Here is a 25,614-nt window from a genome sequence, read left to right on the forward strand (position 1 = left end):
TGGGGCAGGACACACACATGCATCCTCGAATCAGCTATTCAAACTGCACAAACTACTTCAGATTTGCTCGTTGAAAACCAAAACCCAACTAATGAAATTGCAAAAGCAACTTTCCAATTTCACCTATTTCTGATTTGCAGAGAATGTTTCTGCTATTAGATTGAGGTACCAACATTCATAAAATCAGGAATAATTGTAATGAATTCCAAATGTAGCTTTAACAACATGTATTTAAAATAGGATATAAAATCTTAACTGATAAAATGCTCAGGAGACAGCTGTGTAAATGATTTTTGCAGAGACCATATCTGTGATTAAATATTAGTTTTAAAATGTGAACATTTTAAGTAGTTAGTATAAATCATACAAATGAACACCAGTGAGGCAATAAGAAAATCTTTGTTAAAATCATTATTTATACGAACATGAAATAGTAAAATATGCTAATGCCCTAAACAGTGATAAAAAGGCAGGATGCATGGACCTAATATTTTCTTGTTAATTCTTTTTAAAAATTACTCCTTAATTGTTTTTTCCTGCTGCGTGGAGAGCTGTTTTATGTTGGTAATGATGAAGGCTTAATGTTACACACTTTTGCAGCAAGGTTTGACAAATGACTTAGTTTGTGAGGTGGTTAGTTTGATTTTGCCTTTGCCTGAATATGAAGATAAACAGCATATACTTTAATGCATCAGCTTGAATTATTTTTCACTTTTGCAGTATTGGAGATGAAAACATCATATAATCATTCTAACAGCAAAAGGCTTTAATTTTTTTTTTCTTATAAGTCTCTGCTCTCTCTTCTATCCTGTTTATATGATTTTTTTCCTAGTCAACCCTGATGAAAAAATTCATAAACCTTCCTTCTCAATGGATATCTGGGGTTTTTTGTTTGCATGTTTGCTTTTGCTTTTTTTTTGGTTTTTGTTTTTTAAGGAACCAAAATTCAAACTGTTTTAGTAATTTAGGTGGATTGTCACTCATTGATCAAACAGCTTCCATAAATGTTAATTGGAATGAATTACCTGTAATACAGAAGAATGTGTATTTGGGAACATACTTATTCTGATACTAAATATATGGACTTGCATACGTTACTCACAGAACATCCAAATAAATCCTCCCAAATTTCCTATGTACTGTCAAAAGGAAGTGCAATCTTTTTTTGCAATCTTTTTTTTCAAACACAAATGAATAACCACTTGTTTTTCTTTCACTATTACAAGTCATATCTGAAGACTAACAGTAAAATAACTGTGAAGGGGAAATTCATTTGCACATTTCTGTTGCTCAAGATTACAAATTCTATTCCAAAGGATAACAGATGAAAGAATATAAAACATGAAATGACCTTCCTGCAGGTGTATTTTATTTTGTTTTGTTTTTCTTTTGATTCTATGAAAATTAAAGAGATTGAAATTCATGGAGTGAGTGAAAGGGCAGATTGTCAATTGTTATTTCCCATCCAGAAAACAGTTTCTTGTAATCCATGGTAACTGGGCCCTCATGACAGAAGTCAAACAAAGGCCTACAATTTTCTTAAGATGCCCCAGCTGTGATTCATGGAAGTGTATCATACAAAATTCCCAACATTAACGGGAGCACTAGCATGAGTAGAGATTATTCGTGTGAATAAGGATTATAGGATGAGGCTCAGACAGAATATACAAAAACTGAGACAGCCAGTGTTTCCTCAGATTACTGATATACAAAAGGAATGAAGGCAAAGTGTTGGAAAGAGACCTATCCTACATTCATATGCTTCATTTGTAAGAGTGTGAAACAACAGAAATGATCCAGGGTGTTCACACCCGTCCTGCAGGCATGGAATGGAGTCAGATCCTTGTCCTGCCTGCTCCTTCCAAGACAAATACACATGAAGCAAGCTGCACTACTGTACCCTTAGTGATTGGCAACAGCCTTACCATGGGCTAGTGGCTCCATAACACAGTTAGCTCAGAGTGAAGTTTCAGAATGGGAAAGAAAATGAGAAACAATCAAGAAAGGATGCAAATAAATAATAATAGGAAACAGGAATTCTTCCTCTCAAGCAGTCACACAACGTTTGACCTGCTTTTCACTTTCAAACATGATAGACCTGTGGTCTCCAACATTTTTGGGTAGGAAATCACTTTTTGAATTAAAAAGCAACCCAAGATCTACCCTAAGCCACCACCACCACCACTCCCCCAACCCCCAGCCTGCAGGTCAGTTTGTGCATGGGGAAGGGGAGGGAGCAGACCGAGGCAGAGGGAGAAAAAATATTTGGGGGCTCGCCCCCACCAGCAGGTATGTCTGTGGGGGAAGGGGTGGGGGGGGGAGGGGAAAGGGCCGTGGGGAGGAACAGGCAGGAGCAGGGGCTGGGGGGAGTGGGCCTGGCTGGACTAGGTGGTGGAATAAGTGGAGGCCCGGGGGCCATGTGCCCCCCAGGCCTCCGCTTGTCTCCCACTCCCCCCAGCCCCCTGCTCCTACCTGTGCCCCGCATCCTCCCTCACTGCTTGGTCCTCAATCTGTCCCCCTCCTCCCCCACAGCAGTGAGTGAGGGAGTGGAGTAGGGGCAGGCCCTGCACAGCTGGGGCAGGCACAGGATGGAGCCACAAGCAGCTCATCCAGAGGGTGCGGGGAGTGGGGGGCACACAGCCCAGGACGGCATGGGGTGTGCATGTCCCTGGATCTGCAGCGGGGCAGGGTGGACTGGGGCCAGAGTGGCACCAGGCTCTTCCTGGTGCAGCTCTTCAGCTGCGTGGCTCTCAGGCTGGCTGGGTGGCAGCAGCAGCATTGCTGGTGGCAGTGGTGCTGAGAGGGGGCAGGGGGGCTAAGGCAAATTTTCAGGTGCCTGAATCTGCACTCCCAGCACTGCCGCTGCTGCCCAGTCTGAGAGCCACATGGCCAAAGAGCCACACCAGGAAGAGCCTGGCACCACCCTGGCCCCAGCCCACCCCACGTGCAGATCCAGGGGCATGCACCCCCCATGCCCTCCCGAGCTGCATGCCCCCACTCCTGGCACCCCCCAGATGAGCTACTCACAGCTCCATCCTGTGCCTGCCCTGTCTGCGCAGGGCCTGCCCCTGCCTCACTCCCCACTTCATTGCTGTGCATGTACTCCTCTCCACCCCTGCTGCAACTACTGGAAGCCCGCAGCTGGGCTGCCTTGTGGCCCTACTGCTGCCCTAGGAATAAACCCCACTAGCTCCCCTCTTCTGCCACCTATGCTCCTGCACTCCCTTCCACTGTGTGGTTGGGGTCCTGGCTGGGCCAGGGGAGGTTCGGAGCCTGGGCAGTTTGTCCAGGCATGCAGAGGGGCTCCTGCCACTGCAAAGGCCTGGGGGCATGTGCCCCCCCTGATCTGTGCACAGGGTTCAGGGCACAAAGCCCAGTATGCAGTGGGAGCTGCCTCTGCCCCATGATCAAGAGAACACATGGCCTCCAGGCCTCTGCCGGGGTGTGTGAAGTGTGGGAGCCCCACCCCCCAGACAATCTGCGCAGGCTGTAACCCTCGTCTGTCCCCCCACTCTGTACGTGTGTCCCACCGCTTCTGATCTGAGCCTTTGACAGTTCAGCTCAGTCCGGGGCGGGGGCTGAGCACACATGCACTTCGCCCCCCCTAGACTGAGATCGACTGTCAGAGGCTCCACGATCAACCAGTCAGCCAGGATCAACCGGTTGGTGACCACTGCAGTAGACAAACCAACGGTGTTGCCAGCTCTTCTGATTATATCTACAATTTAACAATATATCCTGATTTCTTCAAAGCCCCAGGTCCGAAATTAGGACTGCAAAACTCTGATCAGTATTTTTTTTTTTAAGTTTCTATTCATCATAGTTAAAGGGGGAAAAATGGGTGAAAACGGGACCCACAGGCATCCTGGGCATTTAGAAATAAAAAAGAAATCTAAATTTAACGTTTTAAAGAACCTGCTAATTTGGAGGCCTGACTCATGATTTTCAATCACTTTGGGTTAGGAATAGTTGGCAATGATAACTATCTAGATGCATCTAAAAGTTTCTCTTGTCTATAATAATGCATTCAAACAGTAGAAACAAAACTAGTATAGTTTAACAGTGTCTCTTTGTTACACACTATAGCAGAACAATGCTGTTTTTTGCCACATTTTCCATCAAACCTCCCTATCTTTCATTATTGCTCCCGTCTAATTTTTAAAAATATATATATTATTGAGATCAGACTGTAGTTGACCAGACCACTTTTCCCCTCACTTTCTTAAATATAGGTATTATATTTGCTCTTCACTTATATAGTACCATCTCTGACTAGATGGTCATTAAAATCCTTGCCGTAAAACCTGAAATTTCTCTGACAGCTCTTCTATAGTTTCAGAAGTGTCTGCCCAAGCGTGCATATAACTGGTGGTAAAAGCCAAATGAACTGAAAATCCAAGCAAAAAATGTGTACTAGTTAAATAAATTAAAAAATATAACTGAATGAGCTGCCTACTACATGATTTTATGAAGGCCTTTATTTTCCCATATTTGGTAAAAATATTAATTAAGAATCAAACAAGTAAAAAGCAAATAAGAAAAATATTTGCTGTTTTTAAATATAGCTCAAGATATGATCATCAAGGGTTTTATATTACACTGCTAAATGTACCATAAATTGTCAATAAATTACTAACCACCTTTTCATTTTCCCCATTTAGCTTAATTTGCCAAATATAAGTAAAGCTCTTACTGCTTTTCAGCACATAAATTCATCACTTCCATTTGAGAATTGGTCAAACTATGAATAAAAATCAAATTATACCAAAAGCAAATAGCAACAATCTTATTTAAAATACAATATGTGAATGCAAAAATATTGCTGAAAACCTTTAATTTGTTGGCAGTAATTAACACAATTATAGCCATCTCTCCTTTATTCATTAAGTCCTTATTCTGTCATTTGGAACTATTTATAGAGACACTGGGTTGATTCATTATAATTTCCTCCCACCCACAATCATTTTACAATTCTTTCCTCCAATTTTATAAATGTAAGAACATTGTTTTTTTTCATGTATTTTGATCATAAAATAATCCTGTTTTAAATATTCAAAAATCAGAGATTAAAACCCTTTTTTTGGTATCATTGTATCTATGACCTAATAGTCCATATGCAACACTATCTTATACAGCATGTGTTGATGCTCGCCTTCCCTCCTCCTAATTTTTACAGTGCAAATTACCTGAATATAATACATTCAGTGATAATATATTTATTACACACTTGGATGAAGAGAGTTTGGTAAGGTAACTAATTTTCACATTACAAGCTTTTTTTTTTTTTTTTGTATTTTATTATAATACAGGGAGGTGAAGCCTGAGTGATCATTTGTTTTTCTTCTCAAGAATGCCATTTCCAATCTAGCCTTGACTAAAGTGACAGGAAATCATTCTAAACAGAATAACAATAGGATGTAATGAAATTCACAGAGGACATGGAAAACATGATTAGAACTGACATTTCATTTTGGGCATGAGGTTAATCATCTTCTACTCCCCAACATTATAAATTTAAAGGTCCTGAAAAAATGTGCTGTTGACAGTAACTGCCCTTTTGGAGTTTGGACACTGTGTTTTCTCCCCCTTTTATGGAGAGGGGTTGGCACAGAGAAGAAGGGAAAGGACAAGGAGCGGGGATATAGAAATCTCAGAATGTGACACTCTCAGCATGATAAGGAAAATCCTGCAGTGTGAGAACTAAGGATTATATTGCACTAGCTTGTAATGTACATGGTGATGATCTGACTGAAAATAACTCATAAATTAAATGCAATAAAACATACATCAAGACGCAAAAATTAAGTAGAGGCAATATCAAAAAGATTGCGTTTTATCTAGTTATGTCTGCACAGGAATAGATGTGAACAAAGAGGTTAAGTGGACCTGCAGCTCTTATGGAAAACACTTTACAGGGCTCAGCGTCAGCAATTTCTTAAATACGACACCTAGGTGGCCTTTTTACCCCAGGGGAAGATGGCAGTCTGGACCTGGCAGCAGACCACAAAGACTGCTCCCTGATTAGTACCCCATGACATTATGTTTAATTTTGGGGGGTGAGTATAAGTCCCTGTGCTGACTACTATAGCTTTATAACAGGTTTGTTGTGAGTGTAGCATGCAGAGGAGGAAGAGTGAGGCCCTGGGAGGGCTGAGGAAAGAATAGGTACTCCCTGGGAGTAGAGAAAATGAAGTAGTTCCAGGTAGGACAGAGTGGACTTTCCAAGGAAAGGCAGAGGGAACTGTGGCGGCTGTTTGGAGCTCAGCAGTCCGCTTTGCTGTTTGGGACTTCAGTCTGACCTTCCCGGCCTTCCCAGTTTGAAGAAGAAAACACAACCCCTTCCCAGGAGCTGACCAAAAAGGAGCTCTCCAAGGTGGAGCCAAACCAGGGCTAGCCTCAAGGCAACCTTCAGGATAGGGAGACCAAATAAAGCTTCTTCGTGAGGAGTTCCAAGGCAGAGGAAGCTCTGAAAGGAATGTGATCCATGACAATAGATCACTGTTTGTTGGGACAACATACAACCCAAACCTCCCATCCCTTGCTACCCAATAAAGGATGAAGTCCTTCTGTACCACTCTGTCACTAACATTGGGGTTTCATGACAGATTCTTTTCCACCTCTAAATGCTTCTATACATATGCAGTCAAATGCACACTCAGTACTATAAACCATGTGTAATTTAAGCTTTCTAAACTTCCCAGCATTCAGAAAGGATAATTTTATGGTTAACGAAACATAAAATACAGTCAGCACAGTTCTAAAGCTTGATACTTGGTTGTAGTCAGAAAAGTAACTTTTAAATCCGGCAGCTTCTTATTCAGCAGAAGCCCTCCTTATGCATTCAGAATCATATCTGTGTTTCAGCAACAACATAACTCTATTGATGTTTAGCAATGATGCTCAACCTACAGTCCATGGGCCAGATCTGGCCCCCTAAGTGACTAGATCTGGCCCAGAGCATGACAAATCAGCAGCAAGCAGCTGGCCTGTGCTATACTGTTGATCCCTACAGTAGCCCTCCCTACTTTCTGTCTCCCCTCCCCTACAGCAGACCCTACTTACTCTCTCCCTTTTTCTCCCTCCTCGCCAGCCAGCTTTTCTCCCCCTTCCCTACCAAAGAGGAGTGGTGGTCCATGGTGCAGCCAGGCCTCAAGCACCTGGCCCACTGTTCTAAAAGGTTGAGCTCTATTGTTTTGGTCATACTACCTATGTTAAAGTCAGATCCACTGTGTGGAAAGAACTGGTTTTTATATTAGCTCATCCTCATCAGAACTGTTAACATTTACAGCATAGTATATTCTGCTCTGTCATCTCTGTGCAAGGTGTAATCCTACCAAAGACAATGTGATGCATTACTTTAACAAAGGTCAAGACTTCAAGCACCCCTTGCAATTCTACCAATTGACACTGGTGTCTGCACCCAGGCCCAAAAGTTCAGTTTGATTATTAGATCTCAATGGTGTTTGAAGGGCCTGCAGCTCTACGAACCAACTTCCCTTTTTGCTTACTGACAAAATTTGATACTAAAAACAATAAGTATTAAATAAAAAAACATTTTATGCAGACACAGAGAAATTTTACAATTTTAAAAAGGGGGAGGGAGCTTTAATTGCAAAAATTAATTGTACAGGCTTCTCATCATGGTGATTCACAATATAGAGAGTCTAGTCTGACAGCATAGAAACAAAGTGATTTGCACAAGAGAAGCTGAAGCTCTTTTTAATATAATTTAATTTTAATATAATTTAATGAGTCCCTTTTGGAAAGCCTAGTGTATTCGAATGATTCTTTAAAATTACTCTTTTGAACAAGGGACAAATGTAATCCCTGGCACAGATGATATAGCCACATTAAGAGAGAATTGACTCCAAAGCAGTCTGAAACCTTTTGGAGAAAAACTCCCATATGAGATTCATAGGATCAAGAACTTGATGACAGGTCATCTAGAAACAGAGGAGGTTGTCAGTTCAAGTAAGGGTCAACAACATAGCAGTCAAGTAAAGGAAATGTTCATACTTCAAACTACAGTCACAAAAGGTCCACTCTGGAAGCTTGTCTGACTGCCCAGAGAAAGGGAAGGATAAAATATTAAGAAAAAAAATGTAGACATGAACCTGAATCCTTCCAGTCATCCATCTAGAGAAGGGGTGCCCAACCTCCAGCCACATGTGCCACAAGTAGCTCAAACAGCCTGTGTGTGTGGCACATGACAGATGAGGGAGGGGGCTGGAAGCAAAAATGGAACAGCAGAGCAGGCAGGGGATGAGGATTGAAATAGCACTTGGGGAGGGCATGGGGTTTCGTATCTGGCACACCTGCCAAAAAGGTTGACCCCACTGAGTAGATAGTGGGTGGTTTTAATAGTAGTGCTAAAAATAGCAAGATATTTCTTTCAAAATTAGAGAGGTGGAATATATCAAGGAAAAGTGAAACACAGCCTAAATAAATCAAATTTTTGAAAAAAGGAGCATGCTTAGATTCTACTTTATTTTTAGCATCTTTCCTTTTTTCTATTAGATTATTTCCCCTCTTTTTGCTTCTAATTTATTCTGTCCCAGTACAAATAGGTTCCTTTTACTTTTACTTTTTCCTTTTCCCCAAGTTTTAAGGGCTCCCAAAAATGCTCCCTCCTCCTCACATAATTGTTAATGACCTCCTCAAATCTGTACCTTTATACACTCCTTATCCTGTCATCTTCACCCTACAAGTAGGATTTCCATACTCTCCATCTCCACTCTTAAGTGGAGATCCACATATATTCTCTCCTCTTCTTTCTAGCTCACAATGGGCTGTAGGCTAAGTAAAGATGGACTGTTTTTGTGGTCAAGAACTTCCTTACCACATACTTTGCACCACTCTCCACCCAAAAAGACAAGTGGATGGGGGAACATATTGCTACTGAAGACAGAACAGGTGAGGTACCAAAAAACCAACTCAACCAAAAAACTAAACCAAAAAAGTAAACCAAAAAACTCAACCAAAAAAGTAAACCTCAACCAAAAAAGTTAATAGTGTTGACCTAGTGTCCTCGCACCACATATCCTAGTAAATGCACACAGTTGGATTCAATATTCTTTAGATATGTTAAGCTTACTCAGTTTCCTTTCTGTGATTAATCTAATGCCACTGAACTCATTCACTAATCAGAAAGATCAAACTAGTGAATAATAAAAAATATAGAAAAAATGTGATACCATAAATTTCCTACCTTTTGTATCTTCAAGTATTTATCCTAGAGACCAAATTCTAAAAGCTATTTTCATCCAACAAAAAAAATGAACCCTCAACATATGGCCTATACATCCACTAAAAATAAAACCACATTGCATTTAAAATGATTAATACTCTAAACAAGGTTCTCACCAACAATCTACAGAACAAAAATTATACCAAATACATTCAAGACAATTGTAAGATGTGCTTGGAGGCAATTTGTAAACAGAAGCTAACATCACAAAGTAATTATTCAATGTGAACTTTTTGCTCAGCTTTAAAAAATAGATTGCGGCACTGCAAAATAACTGCCTACAGGTAAAAATAGTTTCTTCATTTATGTGCTACTACTCTTAACTTTGGAGTGCTGACCAGGATATATCTGTCCATCACTTCATCTATCCAAATCCATTCTATACTCATTACCAAGGTACCGGAACCCTGTTTCTCACAATCAGTTTTAATTATTGGTAGGTTGCTATTTTACTGTTATACCCTTTGGAGATAGTATACTTTATTCATACTCACACAAGTGTGCCCATACAAATAAATATGCAGATTGTATTGTATATGTTTATACATACAATATATATTGTCTATGTAAACAAAATTATTCTAATGGTATCTCAAAGTAGTTTTGAAGATTGGTGTAAAAATCATCTATGGAAAATAGCCATTTCCCTTCTATTGTAAATGTTTATTAAATGTAAATGCTGATATTCTGCTCCTTGGAAAAATGTGTCGCAGCATGTGGAATTTTGTGATAAAAAGCTTTAAAGTCCCAGGTTCCTCTAGATAAATCCTAGTGGTTTACTGATGCGTGAATGCACTGAAATTGAATTACTGTACAACAGCAATTACTTTTCACAGTACAGCTATAATAAGAATCAGTTCCACAATGAAAATCAGGTAGCTATAGGAGGAAAAAGTTGATAAAAAAATCTATTTATTTACTTTTTTTTACATTTTCCTCTGAAGCAATGTTTGTTTTAAAGCAAAAACACTCTCCAGTGCTTGTTTTGTCATCCTAGCAAGTAAATTTAGAAGCAGCTATTTTTACGGGATACTCTCTACTTAAAATGAAATTTAAATGCTAAAAGCCTTCTATGAATTTAACAGTAGAAGCTTATCATGAATTTTAGTAGAAGCTGGATGAATGTTCCTTAATAATAAATTTACTTTACCGCACTTTAAACATTGCCAATCACATACTCTGTTTGCTCTAGGTTGGTGTTTTTTTGGTTGGTTGTTTTTTTGGGAGGGACTGATTTTCTTTTTCTCACTACCTTAACTAGTGAAAGTAAAATAGAGACCACCAGAAACTGGTGTCCTTCAAGCTGTAGTGTCCATACCACCATACCTCCTATGCGTGTGCATGTGTGGTAGCATTTGACCTTGGAGACCTTCTGTTTTAGCAGTACCCATTGGACAGCCCCACCCTTCTTCATGCTCTGTGCTGAGGGGGTAAAGGCTGGTGCCTACTTCCTGCTCCTCAGAACTCTGAAGTTGAGATGCAGTTAAGTTACAAGTAACTCCAAGAAAGAGGGGAACTAGGGAGACAAAATAGCACTGTGTATATGGACAACAACTCATAATGAACTAGTTATTAGCAAGTAATTTGCTTTCTCCTTTGCATGCCTCAAAAGCAGTGCCCACGTGCATATGGGTGGATCTCAGAGACCCTTAAGTGAACAGAAACTGCACTCAAGGTTCTCTGCAACAATGTAGTGTTTGGTGATAATAAAAAAGAACTCTCCGTTGCTGCCCTGCAGGTATTATATGGGGAGACAGCACAGGGAGGCAGAGGCTATGGCAGTCACTTGCTCTGAAGGAATTAATTCATAAGGGTGGGGGTGGCTGCTTAAAGCCAAAGCTCCCTGGTACAATCCACAGGTGTTATCTCTCCTTAACCCATTTTTGGCTCCAGAAACATTTTCCCCTATACAGTAGAGGGCAGCTGCACATACTGAGATGAAAAATATACAGGAGATATGAGAACATTTACATCAGCCCATAGCTGGAGAATCGTAGGCTGAGAAACCAGTTAAATGCACTTTGAGCAGACTTGTTTATGTCTATGGAACTTTTGCTACTTCCTAGGAAGTTCCAGAAGCCAAAAGAAAAGAAACAAGACAGAACAGAACAGATGGGAGTACCTCCATATAAGGCATGCCTGTAATGGTACATCTTTTGCAGTGCTAGGGAAGTCATACCAACAGGGCATAAGGACTAGGGACAGAAAGTACACATAAACTGGTATAAGTGATCAGACACCAGTCCAAATCTGAAACACAGCAGGCACGTCTACACATGCAAATACTCTAGGGTCAGTTTATCAGTAAACTGACCCAGGCATGCGTCTACACATGCAGGGACATGGGAGAAGATTTGCTGCTCCTAGCAGTAGTCTGCTCCCACTCCCTGCAGCCCTGCACCAGGCCCCTGCTGCCATCAGGGGGAGCTGGAGGCTCAGGCCACAGCTGCCTGCAGGCAGCAGCCATCTTCAAAAAGTAGCCCCATGCACTGCAGCCACTTTTACCAATGTTTGCTGCTGCCAGAGCCGAGCAAGTAAGTCCCAGTGGGGGGAGGGGCAGGAGGCATGGGGGTGAAGGTTCAATGGAGGGGCTCCCACCCACAGGTTATGCCAGCCCCACCCAGCCCTCCTGCAGATCATGCCAGCCTTCCCTACCACCTCTGGATCGTACCTGCCCCCCACCCTTCATGGGTCACACCCCCTCCCCATCTGCTGGTGGACCTCTGATGCCCTCCAGGATCCTGGACCCCCAACCCCACACTAGCCCTACCATCTTGACTTACATGATATTGGCAAGCCATTTTGATCTAATTTAACCTCTCCCAATGCCCCTGAATGTCTGTACTTAGCCCAGAAGTTCAGTGCACATAAACTGCTTTCAAAATGGCTAAAACCAGTTTAAGATAAACCCGGATGGATGCAGTATTAGACTTAACTGATTTAAGTTAAATTGGTTTATTGAATTTCTGTCCCGGTTCCGTTCCAGATTCAAGTTAACTCACAGTCCCCCAGCATCCCAGGATGCACCACCCCTGTAGGCCCCCTGTTCACAGGATGGGTAGGCTAATCTTGGCCCAATCTGTCTGCTCCAGCTGAGCAGGGAGGCATGCTCTAGTGTCCCCCACTTTCTGGCCTGGGCCATTGAAGGTATGTGGCTGCATTTCCAGAATCACAAATGAATGTCTGTTCTCTTGCTTATTGGTTCAATCTATGCAGCTTAGTCTAACCTGAGAAGATTGAATCAATTCAGCCTTGGACTGTCTGACTGTCGGTACATAGCCTAGGTGGCATTAGCATGTGAAAAGCCTTCTTTGTTTTTATATTGAAAATCTCCTCTCCTGAAGGAGAGATACCTATGTTCTGAACCACTTAAAAATCCAGAACTCTACAGCCTGGAAGAATGCCTCATGACTGGTGTATACTGCCTACTGAAGATAGGGCCATATATACCATAGCTAAAGCAACTCCTAGATGTTTAAGCCACAAGATGCACTCAACAGGATGTCTTTGGATTCCTCTGGTAAAAAGCCTGATCTATAAGGAATGAGTTTGTGTATACAAAAGTCAAATCTGAGGATCAGAGATTGAGTGTCATGGCACATGCATGCCATGAAAGGATGTATAGAGGGACAATCAATTTAAAGGGAAAAAGACAGTTTTAACTTTTCCTCTCTTCTAAGGTCAGATTTGATGCTATAGGAAGGCGATCAAGTGTAGTCTATGACAATATTAAGGTTATTCAAGGGTTTTGCTTATGAAGACAATCACACACACACACACACACACACAATCAAAGGCATTTGGGCAACACTGTGAAGAACAGGGGTGAATGACATCAGGCTTCAATCTTCAATATGAGTTCAAATTGGCTACAACTTCACCATAACTTGAGAAACCAACACAAGCCATGCTAAACAAATTGAATCTGGCAACAGTGAGGATCATTTGATGAAGAGGACTGCTTAGACCAGATAGGCTACTCTGAATCTGATCATCAGGGTCCGGGACAGACACTGCATAAACTAGTTTGACCCAAATCAGTTAAGTCTGATACTACATCCAACCAGGTTTATCTTAAACCAGTTTCAACCATTTTGAAACTGGTTTACGTGCACTGAACTTATGATCTGTTACAGGTTTAAACTAGTTTCTGATCACTTAAACAGGTTTATGTGTATGTCTGTCCCTAGCCCAGAATGGACATGGGGTTTTTTTTACTACTTCTAGTTTAACATACTCTTCCTCTTACAATCAAATCTAAATTTGTCCTGAAGTCGTAAATGATGGCTGGAAAGTTGCATCATTGTTGAACAGCCCCGACAATATTTCTGCGTTCTCAATTTTAAGATTTTTCTTTGTCCTAATAGTAGTTGACACTGACAGATTACACTCTTCATTATTATAAACAGTTAAGAATTGCAGCATTGTAAATGTCCCACTTTTAGTTTAGCATTTTTTCTTAAAGCACTACAAAATAATTTCCAGAACAGATACTGCAGCCAAACCACCTGCTATTGCATTAAATAAGTGGAGGAAAATATTAGTTAATGAGAACATCCTGTACACTTGATATATTAGCTAGATCCAGATTCATTTGTAAATAATGAACACGGCAAAGAAAGTTGCTTATAAAAGCATACATCACTAAGTAGATGACAAAAGGTTATATAATTGGTTTAGCACTTTTAGTTTTTCATTTACTTAACACATCTGACAGCATGAAAATAGGACTTTGTGTGATAGGATAATTACATACTGAAGAGTAATTCACATAGTGGATGAGGATGATAAGAATCACACTGAATCAACTAATCACTATGAAAAGTGATGAGGGAAAGATAAAAATCAAGCCAGACTATAAGAGGGGAAAGAAGTTCAACACTGATTTGCAGCTAAGAACAAATTGGTGGGTTAAAAAAAATCTTGAAAATACAGAAATAGAGGGTTTTTTACATCCTTCAAGTTTTATCAGAACCCATTTCCCATAGATAAATATCCCACACCACCAAGATTTCCATAATTATGAGTACCACCACCTGCTTTTTGTGCTAAATGTTGACAACACATGGTTAGAAACTGACTGGCAGATGATTGCATTTTTTAAAAATTATTTCAATCAAAATGTGGATTTTTTCCATAGTGCTACCTGCAGTTAATTCAGTTTTTAATTACAATTGTTTGTCAAACTGTGGTACCATTAGAAATATTTGGATCTTTATGCCTTTTGAAGGAAATCTTGTGGAATTTTTTTTTTTTTTTTTTTTTTTGTGGTGGTTATTTTGGCATTTTCCCAGACTGTCAGGCTACTGGCAGTTCATTTAAAAATTAGTTTTTAAAATTAGTTTTTTGGAATAAGCATAGCACTTGGGGTAGGTGTTTCTATGAAACTAAATAAATACCTGAAACCTGCAAGATTTCCATTAAAAATCCATTACTTCAGGGCCAGTTGAACACCCCACGGTTTTCAGCTCAGTGGGAATCACAGACAAAATTAGCTAACTGTAGCTGTGTTACACAGAAGATGGAATACATGTAAAACTGGCACTGAGCCACAGCATTTTAGTGCTTTTCAGGTTATACGTCTCTAAGAACAACTGGTTAATCAACAGTCCTTCTCATTTTCCATGTACAGCAGTAGTTTGAAAGCATTACATTTCATCACTACGCTTCTATGGAAATAAGCCCCTTACCTGTCCCTCCAGCAGTAATCTCATAATATCCAGGATGAGCACATATTAAGTCGCTGTTTGCAAAGACAACACCTAGGCAGATTTTCAGGACAGTAATAATTTCCAAATTGTATCTGGTTTTCAAAATTTTCTCTCAAAGACTAAGAAAAACCAAGACAAATATTTATCAAACCTCACAAAAACAATATGTGATTGTAGCTGAATTTCATAGAGCTCTGCCTGTTTTGTTGTTAGAACACTATGGTCCAAATGAAGCATTTTATTTCCTAAAGAACTACAGCATTTCTGTAAAGAAAGCCAGAACAATTCTAACCACCTCACAAATTCACATTAGAAAACATTCACTACGCTGCTGTAATAAAGGCCAGGTACAGACATTACTCTTCTACTGGTGTAAGTGCCAGAAGCCAGTCTATACCCATAACAGAACAGAAGTTCAGCTCACTTCTGAACTTCTAAAAATGGCAGAACTCAGTCTACGATAGACCTGGATCAATGTGAAATCAAAATCAATTTAAGTTAGACCACTGCATCGAATTTCAGTACCAGTTCCCCTCTTAATTCAAGTTAGGACGCTGGCCGTTGGCACCCCGGGCTCCTTTGCAGCCCCCTACTGCCCCCCCCCCCCCCCTTGCAGCAAGGTACTGCAGCACTCACTCCGCTCTTAGCCACTCTGGATGAGTGCCCACCATGCCCCACTCCAGGGATGTCACAGACCCGACTTAGCACAGGCCCTTTCCAGCACAGACCCTCTGCACAGCTTCACCCCCTGCCTCCAGCCAGCTATCAGGTGCAGGCAGGCACCTCGGGGGGGGGAAGGGAGGCATCTGTGTCCCTGAACAAACCCCGTCACAAAGGCACCCCACAATATACACACAAACCTGACATTGAGCCCCAGAGAAAGCTCATGAGCAGGTGCAGCCCCACTGAGCCTGACTGGGCTGCCAGGCACGAGTGAGTATTTCTCCCTTCCCCTGCCACGTTGTTTGCCAGCCACAAGCAGGCAGCAGATGGGAGGGGAGGAGGAATGCTTGCCCATCCCCGACAGCCCAGTCAGGCTCTGTGGGGCTGTGCCCACTCATGGCTGTTCTCCTGGGCTCAGTGTTAGATCTGTGTATAATCATGGGGTGCTTTGTGCCAGGGTTTGTGCAAGGACACAAATGCCTCCCTTCACCGCCTCCCCACCGGCACTGCCTGCCTGCAGCTGACATGCCTGTGGCTGACAAAGCAGCAGGGGGAGCGTCCGGGAGGAGGATGCTTGCCCATTCCCGACAACCAATCAGGGGTGACCCAGCCAGCCAGCAATCTGGGCAGTCCAGGGAGTCCACAGGGCCTGCTGCGAGGCATGCAGGAGCACCCCAACCTGCTGGCGTCAGTCGGTGCAGGCAGCTTCCATGAACCCCGCCACAAAAAGGCAAGCGTATGTTCTGTTCACGACCGATCTAACCTACACCACTTACAGAAAACCATTAACCTAGATTGTTTCCACCTCAGGATTTCTGAATATCTGTTCTTAGTCTGAGAGACCAATTGCTCTCTGCTACTGCCTCTCCATTCCTATGAAACAGACATAATCTGTCATTGCCTGCAGTTTACTAATCATTGGTAGTTATAAATGGCAGGGCTGCACTGAAGATGTTTTTCAACATTTTTCTGGTCTTGAATCAGTACTTTGCTTCCTGATAAGGAACAAAGAAACTGATCCTTCCAGCTTCAACCATTTGCAAGCTTCTTCAAGTTACCGCACAAGATTTTCAAATGCAGTTCTGTTCTAAACAGAGCCTATAAAAAGAGCATTATTAAGTTCCATTATTTATGATTTTACAGTGTTTCTCCACTATGTATAATCAATTTACAAGTTAAATGATATTATATTTCACTGTCAGCCCAAAACACGTAACTCAGGATCTGAAAATGTAGCATTTTTTTTCCTTCTTATGCACTAACACTAAGAACAGAGGTCTGTAAGCTATCTGTAGATGTCACACCTGTGAAACCCAGAGTCTTTACAAGTTGCTTTCAGTGATGTTTTTGGACTATCAAAGCATTCAGTGCATTTGCCCTACTTAAGTGATTGCAAGTTAAACAATTATTGATGGTACAAGTAAAGAAACAAAATCCAGACAGCTCTACTGTGTTTGCTATGCTAGTCTAAATAGAAATCATTTTTTTTCATTGAAGTCAAGTATAACTGATTTTACAATGACTGACACTTTAGCCAATACATACACTACTGCCCAGAGGAGTTTTAACAATATGAAACAAAGACAACATTATGTAAGTAAAAACACTTGCCAGCCTTCACAACACATTTACCATCAATACCTCCTATTTAGAAGTACAGGCAGAAATAGAATCAGTCACAAGGGCTAGATAAAATAAAACACTCTGTTTTATTAAACAGAAGTCTGGCCACAGAACAGAATCCACAAAAACCCATTTATTGAGCAGGGAGATGTCTAGAACAAACCAATAAGAAAAACTAAGCATTGGCATTTATCTGAAATCTTGTTCTATCTTTGCTCCTGGGTTCTGGTCCCTTCTCCCAGGACTATTTCTCAGTTTTTAACTAATGACTGCCTACAGCCTAGAATTTTGGGAGCTGTGGGTAGGAACATCCATCAGCTATGGAGGGAAATTAATCTGGGTCTCTCACATTCTCGGTAAATGCTTTAACCTATAGGGTCATACATAAAAGGTGGCTACCACTACCACCTCTTCTGCCTTTTGCCATATTTTTAGCAAAGAACTAGCCATAACAGCATTTTGCAAGAGGACCCGATGCTGTTGATTAATGTAAGGCAGTATCAAGCCTCTCATAGTGCTTAGACCAGTGATTTTCAACCAGGGTGGCAAGACATCCTGGAGTGCTTCCATATCCTTTAAAGGGTGCCCCAACTTTTATAAGGAGATAAGATAATAAGCTAAGCAGATAAGCACAGGCTCATGCTTGTTCATACCTGAATGATGCCTCAACCCCACCATCCGGCCAATCTGCAAGGAGGTTAACATTCCAATATATAAATTAGTTTTTGAAACTGGGAGCCAGTCAATACACAAACTTATGGAGGAGTGCCTCAAGTCCAAAAAGGTTGATAACTAGGGCTGTGCAAAGCTTCAGGTGGTGATTTGATTCAGAGGAGATTCAGCCCAATTTGGTGGCCAAATCTCCAAATCCAAATCAAATCAGGAGACCAATTAAAAAGTCTGAATTGATTCAAAGAGCTTTGATGATTTGGACAGCCCCACCCACTGCAGCAGGGAGATGCAGCTGGACTAGAAGCTGGTAAGTAGTGGCTGGGGGAAGGGGAGCTTGGGGAGGGGACCATGGGGAGACCCCTGCCAGGCCCCATCCCCTCCCTTCTCCCCCAGCCCCCTCCCCCCGCATGGCTGCTCTGCCTGCCCCAGCTGCCAGTGGTCTGTCATAAGCCCCCAAACCCCCTGCCACTCCCCCAGGCCCCCCATGGCTGCCCCACCTGGCCCAGCTCTGGCCCTTTAAGAAAAAAAAAAAACCAAGACAAATCAAGGACTCATTGCTCCTGCTGTGGCCTCGGGGCTTTGGGGGAGCTCATGTAGAGCCCCCCACATAGTGCGAGGCAGTAGGGGCAGCAGAGATCAGCCCCCACCAGGCAGGAACACTAAGTCCGGGGGGGCGTTTCTTGGGGGTTTTTTTCTTAAAGGGCCAGAGCTGGGGTGGGCGGGGCAGCCATGGGGGGGGTGGGGGACTGGGCAGAGGTCAGGGGGCTCATGAAGAGCCCCACATGCAGCATAGGGCAGTGGGGGGCAGCAGGGATTGCCCCCCCACACCTGGCAGCACCCGGTGACTTGGGTTTTTTTTCTTTTTCAGTGCTGGGAGCTGGGGTGGGTGGGGCAGCCATTGGCAGCAGGGAGAATGGGCAGGGGATGGACCTGAGTGATTTGGAGATTCAGCAGCAGCCAAATCTCTGAATCAGATTTGGCTGAATCAAATTGGGAGAGTGATTTGAATCACCTAGTTGAATCACTGCCCCTGAATTGGCCGAATCCAAAGTGAATACTAGCCACAGACCTATTGAGAACCACTGGCTTAGGCACTTCTTAATTTTGTTTCTAGATCCCAAAAAGGGTTTGGAAGGATTTCTGTGCCTAGCTGCTCAGGTCACCTCAATTCTGGGCATGCACAGAGCAGAGGCATAACTGTAGGCACACTGAAATCTTTCAGTTCAAACAAAGATGTGACAGGTGAGTTTAGGGTAGGGTTGGGCAATTATTTGGACTGGAAGGCTGCTTAAGGAGTTGTGGTGAGCTGTTGAGGGCTGGGGGAGGGGGTATTGACCCAGCCTCAGCCCCCTGGAACAGCTGTTTATACTGCCTGGCATGGTGGGGAGCAGGGCCAAGGAGATGCCAATTGATCCTATTCAGCCCTGGGCCCATCTGCCCCACACCTACTGGGTGAGGTCTCCATGGCCCACTCAGCCAGGCAGATGGGATGGGACTGCAAGCGAGAGGGAAGTGGTGTCTGGGAGCAGGGCAGGCAGATAAGGTCAGGGCCAGGACTGCAGCACAGTGACAGTGCAAGACTAGGGACTGGTTCAGAGCCACAAGCCACTCCCTGCACATCCCTGAAATGAGCACCAATTCCGCTCTGTCACTGCTCTGTGATCTTGGCCCTGACCCCAGCCCCAGCCACACATCCCACTCCTAGACACTGCTCCTTGCTCACCTATGGCCCCATCCCATCAACCTGGCCAAGAGCACCCCGCCCATGGGGGTCCTGGGCCAGTCGCTATGAAGACCATGCCCACCCATCCGCCCCTTCCATCCAGCCCCTCGGTGGTCGGTGTGGGGTAGATGAGCTGGGATGCCCACAGGACCAGCACCCATCACTGGGACATATGAGGAGTGGATTACAGCTCTGCCCCAGGCCCTAGCCCCATGCTGTCACCTCTCCATGATCCCAGCCCCACCTGCCTATCCCACTCCAACACCACTCCCCACCTGCCTGTGGCCCCATACCATCTACCTGGCCAAGCTCACCCAGCCGCAGAGGTCCCGAGCTGGTCTTCATGGAGACCTTGCCCACCACCCACTCCATCTGGAGCCCCTGGTGGTGGGTGCACGGTGGACAGGCTGGGAAGCCCAGGCAGTGGGGCCAGATCTGGCAGCAGCGCAGATATTGGCAGCAGCACTGGAAGGAGCTGCTGTGAGGGCTGTCAGGAAACAGAGTCCAGCCATTGCACTACCTCCACCCCCATAGACTACAGCTTCCAGCCTGCCTGAGAGTTGCGTGTCGGGATAGAGCAGGCTCCACTCTGTGCCTGGCAGCACCTCCAGGCCTGGGGGCAGTGAAACCAGTCACATGTGCCGAGGCCTGGGCAGCCCCCTGCACCTGGGCTGGGCAGGGCTAAGGGACCTGACACGGGACAAAAGGAATCACTCAGCAGACAGGACCCAGTCTGTAGGCCGTATTTTGCCTGCCCTTGGTTTAGAATTAGGCAGTCAGTCTTTTCTTAGATCTGGTCAAAGGAATACAATAAGAAACCTTCTAATATTATTTCTATAGCTCTACAAAAAATCTAAATTAATTCTGCTGTGGTTTCACTTTGATTTAAATCAAATGCACTATACCTTTCTACAGAACCACATGCTCATACCCATCTTTTCACCAAAAAAATGACACATTTATAATCCATTGGATTTTCAAAACTTGCTGCATATACAAAACTTGTACTTTTCATAGAAAAAACATGGTACTAAGTTTATCTTATTGATATTATCAATAATTCTTTGGGAGTTAGACCCTAGATCACTTCTGGAGTCCTTCAGCACTTTCACATCACTTTTGATTACCAGGATATGAGGTCCTCAGCAACTTGCATGTTTTTTTCATGGCACAAAACATAAAAGTCAATCTGGTACTTACTCTTACAGCTTCAGACTTTTTATGAAACATTTCTTCCATATTCTTTGCTAGCTTTTTCACAAGCTGAAGGCCATCTATTTCTTCAATAGCAACATCCTTCTCATATTCTTTGTATTTCTAGAAGAAAATAGAATAATAAAGGAAAGTTACAAAGCAAAACAACTCATAACTAGATGTACATTTAGTTTCCCTGGCTTCTGCAACATCTACTTGGTGTTTATTTGGGTAACAGATGCCATCAGTGAGATGGAGCTATCAGGTAAGTACCAGAACCCCCACAGTAAATCATGGATGAAAATATATTTATCATACTTGGTATAGATAAAAAACCCCAAACTAGTCCCCCAAACTGGCCACCCATAAGAGAAAAAGTACACACAAAGTCCTAAAAGACTTTATTTCAAACTAGTAACATGCTGTTAGCTGGCTCTGATTTTAGATCTTCCAAGATACTTGCTTAGATTGATATTCTTGTTTTCATTGGTTTATTGGGTTTTAAACAGAATTCAATTATTCCAGTTCTTTGCTCATATGCGGAAAACCATGTAAGTATGTACTTAACTAAGCCATGTATAAGGAGATTTCTGGCGCAATAAAGTGCATTTTCACAGAAATAAATGAAAATACATGTGCCATTTGGTGATCTATTTTCATTGCACAGGTAACTCTAAGTATCATGAATAAAAATTAGACAATGGCATGGAATTAGGCATGGGAAAGCCAATATACCCTACAGCAGGTAAATACATTATTTTGGCTTCCTTTTATTTTTTTCCCCTTTTCTGCATTTCAATATTTTAATTTTCATGGCTGATATTTACTAGAATAAGAATAACACATCTGTATTTTGCTTGGAGATAATCCTGAAAATGCTTAATACCAAGCTTATTCCACCTTACTGTGAAAAGGTCCATTTAAGTCAATACCATCAACACATACAGGGTTTTCTGACACTGAGTATTGTTTTATGTCTGACTCCACCTCCTCGAGAGCACTGAGTGAAGTCATTAGCAAAACTGTCATTATAGCAAGAGAAATCTTATAATCTGAAACCATTAAATTTAGTATCATAGATCACCTTACTTTTATTATAGTTCTATAGCAGTGGGGGCCAAGCTTTTTTGGTAGGTGTGCCACAAAGTAGTCCCATACCCTCCTAGCTCCAAGTTCCCTCTGTCCCCCCTTCCACTGACCAACTGGAAGCTCTGCTTTCTCCTCTCAGCCCTGTGCTCCCCACCTGATCTGCTGCTCTGCTTTCCTCCTTCCTTCCCTGCTTCCTGTCCTATCTGCCACTGTGCTGCCTATCCTCTGCCCAATCTGCCATGTGCCACATTAAGAGAATTCCTGTGCTGCAGATCAGCCACCCCTATTCTATAGCATGGATTTAGTTATTTCTTAAGTATATCAAACACTAGGGGTGTGCAAAACGGGCCGTATTTGATTCAGATTCAGCCCAAATCGAGGACAGTGATTCAATTAATTGATTCAAATCACTGTCCCCAATTTGATTCGGCCAAGTCCAAATCTGAAGATTCGATGCTAATTCAGAGAATCAGCGATTCCACCATAGACACAGCTTTAAATGTTTTTTCTACATACCTCAAGGTACCAGGCATGGCTCGTGAATGATACAATGCTGGGGCAGATGGAGCATCCCACAGAATCGCGGGATGGGACTGTGTGGTCGGCAGCAATCCCAGAAGTGGACCACAGGTATTTCCAGTCCATTTTTGGGTCCGCCGCGGAGTGCGCCAGCCCCCCTGGCGCGTTCTCAGCTCAGCAATCAGCCACAGGGAGACCCCAGGTGCCCCCCCCAGAACCAGAAGGCACCAGTTGCCAAGCTGGGGGGACACACAGGGGCCCTCATACACTCCTCAGAGGAACTGGAAGTGGACTGGAAGTGCTTTTGGTCCACTCCCAGATCTGCTGCTGAGCATGCTGGGGCCCCCCCATGCTCCTGTGGGACACACCATCTGCCCCAGCATCACAGCATTCACAAACTGTCTGGTACCATGAGGTATGTAGAAAAAACATTTAAAGCTTTGTCTATATCTGAGTCGCTGAATGTTTCCGAATCTCTCCAAATTGATTCAGAGGGTTCCAATTCCATTTAGAGAGATTAAAGGGTCCCGATTTGATTTGGATTTGAAGATTCGGCCATCAAATTGAGCCGAATCTCTGCCGAATGGAATCAGGGACCAAAGCTTTGCACAGTCCTATCAAACAGCCATAGACAAAGCATAGCCACAGCTTTATCAGGAACAAGAGCAGGCACTTTGTTATCATTACTTTATAATGATCAAGTACCTTACGTGCCTTCCAGAACAAAGAAATAAGCAATTTTTGGTTCCTGCTCTAACAGTTCTACCATTGAGTATCTAACATTTTTTTTTTTTTTACAAGAGTGCGCCAATTAAAAAATGTAAGCAAAGTGTAAAAAATCAAATTAACTGCACACATTATGTTATAGCTCTGTAAATGAAAATAATAAATGCTAAAAAAAATGCTTGCAGGATTGGAACCACAATTACTGCAATGGGACAACGGATGATTATATTCTTTAAGATACTCTTATCTTCTTAACAGCAGACATACTAAGCTACCAGATGCCACCTAATAAGCATTTCTATTGCATCCAAATGGAAAATGGGTGAACTAACACACACAGTGTATATATTGTACCGTGCCTCAGTATGTTTGACCTTCACTTGTCAACAGTAGGCTATGATACTGTTAAACATATCAGGGTGCTAAAAAGCAGCAAGCTTAAAACCTTTGCTGGTTAATCAATTCCATTAAAAGCTGCTTGTTTCCCTCAGGGATTCGAGACTTTTTAAGAAGTCCAGATCTAAAAGGACAGCCTTGAAGAACTGCTGTCTTCTTTGTATCAATACCTCAGCAAGCATAGAGGTAATCCCACAAATTGCTTATTTCAGGTTGCATAATCAGTGTTCAGCATATCAAATTCTGATAAAATGGTTTCCCTAACAATTGACCTTTGGGTTCCTAGAAAATCTTCTAAAAATGCAGTGTTTCAAGAAACTCATCTTATGGTCATGGAACTTATTGATTTAAACTTCGCTATTTAAGTGAAGAAAACCATAAAATTATTAATTGTGTTTGTGGAAACTGGCCAACACTGCTTTAAATTAGAAACAATTTGTTTAGCCACTTTGTTTTCCAACTCGTAGTCTCAGTCTATTGTGAGAACCTATTATAAAAATACTTTAAAAATATATTTAAAGATCTAAACATGGGGAGAATTTAAGCTCTCTTGCTTAACATAAAGAATGTGCAAGCTGATAACAATGTTACGCTTTATACAATAGTGCCAGTCATTCATGATACAAACGTAAACTACGGAAATAAAGAAAATAATGCATGTTCCAACATAAAGGAAGAATTGTAACAAAACCAGCAGATATTTAAGCTCTACTTTAAAAAGACCATGCATCTTGTATGACTCAAAAATATAAGTGATTGTTGGAAGCCTTCAAAAATATTTGCAACAAAGAGTATTTACTTCATTTTGAGGATCCAGGCAGTTAATACATTTACTTAATAGGTATTTTACATTTGCCATTTCATTGCTATGAAAATACTAATATTGGTTTTTTTTTAGTTGACAAAGGAAGGTTTCAAAACAGGAGAAATTCAGTGGTTGGAAAGAACACCCCCTAGCTTCAGCAACCCAGCACCCTAGCAACTGTTTTTGGTGGGATAAGGTCCTAATTTCATTTATGCATGTCAATGCAATTCCTCTGCAGTGCTTCTTATACATGAAACTTGGAACCCAGGCTGATTCTGGAAACGAGTTGGATTTAAATGTTAAACTCATAGTCTGAACTGTAAAACCACAGAAGAAAAAGGCATAATAAATAACAGATCTTCCCCTTTCCACTAGGGGCAGTCTGAATCAACTTGCCACCATTCCCCTGACATGGCAGCTTGGAGCTATCCATTCTATTCATTTGTCCAATTGGGTTAAAAAAAAGGGAATTCACAACATGGGTATTTCTGCTACCGTGATGTAATCCTAAATAATCCTAAGAAACTGTCACCTCCCCATCAACACTGAAATCAAACCACAACCAGAAGGGCTTGAGAAAGAAGCCAGGGCTTACAGTTCAGATTGCCCTTTCTGTTCTGCCAAAGGAAACTCTCCTAGCGTTACTGCCTCAGAGAGCTCCTTAAAATATCACCTTGTTAAGCTCCTCTCCTTTCCAGTGCCTCAATTAATTAGGAGGAATGATATTTTTTTTAATTTTCATAATATATTTTTCTACATTTTCCAATATTCTACATCTTCCTTTAGTTTATAAAATAGTGAAATGCTCTTATCAATATTCTTTCTAAAGCCCATACAGATACATGTGTACTGTTACTAAAGAAGGAAAACAGATTCAATAACTTTGCAGTAAATAACTGGCTTGTAGTAGCACACCATTTTATGAAAGGTTAAGGTCACAGCTCAGCATTTCCTCTTATAAGTGGATTTCTAGTTGTCTTCAAGATTGAGTAGATACGGTCTAAGCAACTTTTGATTTGCTGCATTACAAGAAATATCTGAAACACTGATTCTTTCTGTTAGTGGAATCAGCATTTGTTAAGAAATCCTCCATAGAGCAAGGAACATTTATCATTTGAGAAAGCAGACACAAAAATACATTATTTCTGCAGCATCTATTTTGCCAGACCATTTCACACAAGTACCAGGAAAAGAAAAACAGTACTTCACTGTCAGAAGTTTTAATGTTGTTCATGTATTTGGATCA

The 25,614-nt window shown here is 42.1% G+C and overlaps 1 protein-coding gene across 3 annotated transcripts in view; it reads right to left on the reverse strand.

Moving 5' to 3' along the window:
* CACNA2D3 (calcium voltage-gated channel auxiliary subunit alpha2delta 3) overlaps positions 1 to 25,614 on the reverse strand; it is a 913,092-nt gene that overhangs the window by 708,422 nt on the left and 179,056 nt on the right. For all 3 annotated transcript variants that reach the window (XM_059716157.1, XM_019495461.2, XM_019495460.2), the window contains exon 3: positions 20,840 to 20,956. In XM_059716157.1, the coding sequence (XP_059572140.1) occupies positions 20,840 to 20,956 (117 nt within the window). The remainder of the gene's footprint in view (positions 1 to 20,839; positions 20,957 to 25,614) is intronic.

This window comes from Alligator mississippiensis, chromosome 12 (assembly GCF_030867095.1).
Source record: "Alligator mississippiensis isolate rAllMis1 chromosome 12, rAllMis1, whole genome shotgun sequence".
Taxonomy (NCBI): domain Eukaryota; kingdom Metazoa; phylum Chordata; order Crocodylia; family Alligatoridae; genus Alligator; species Alligator mississippiensis.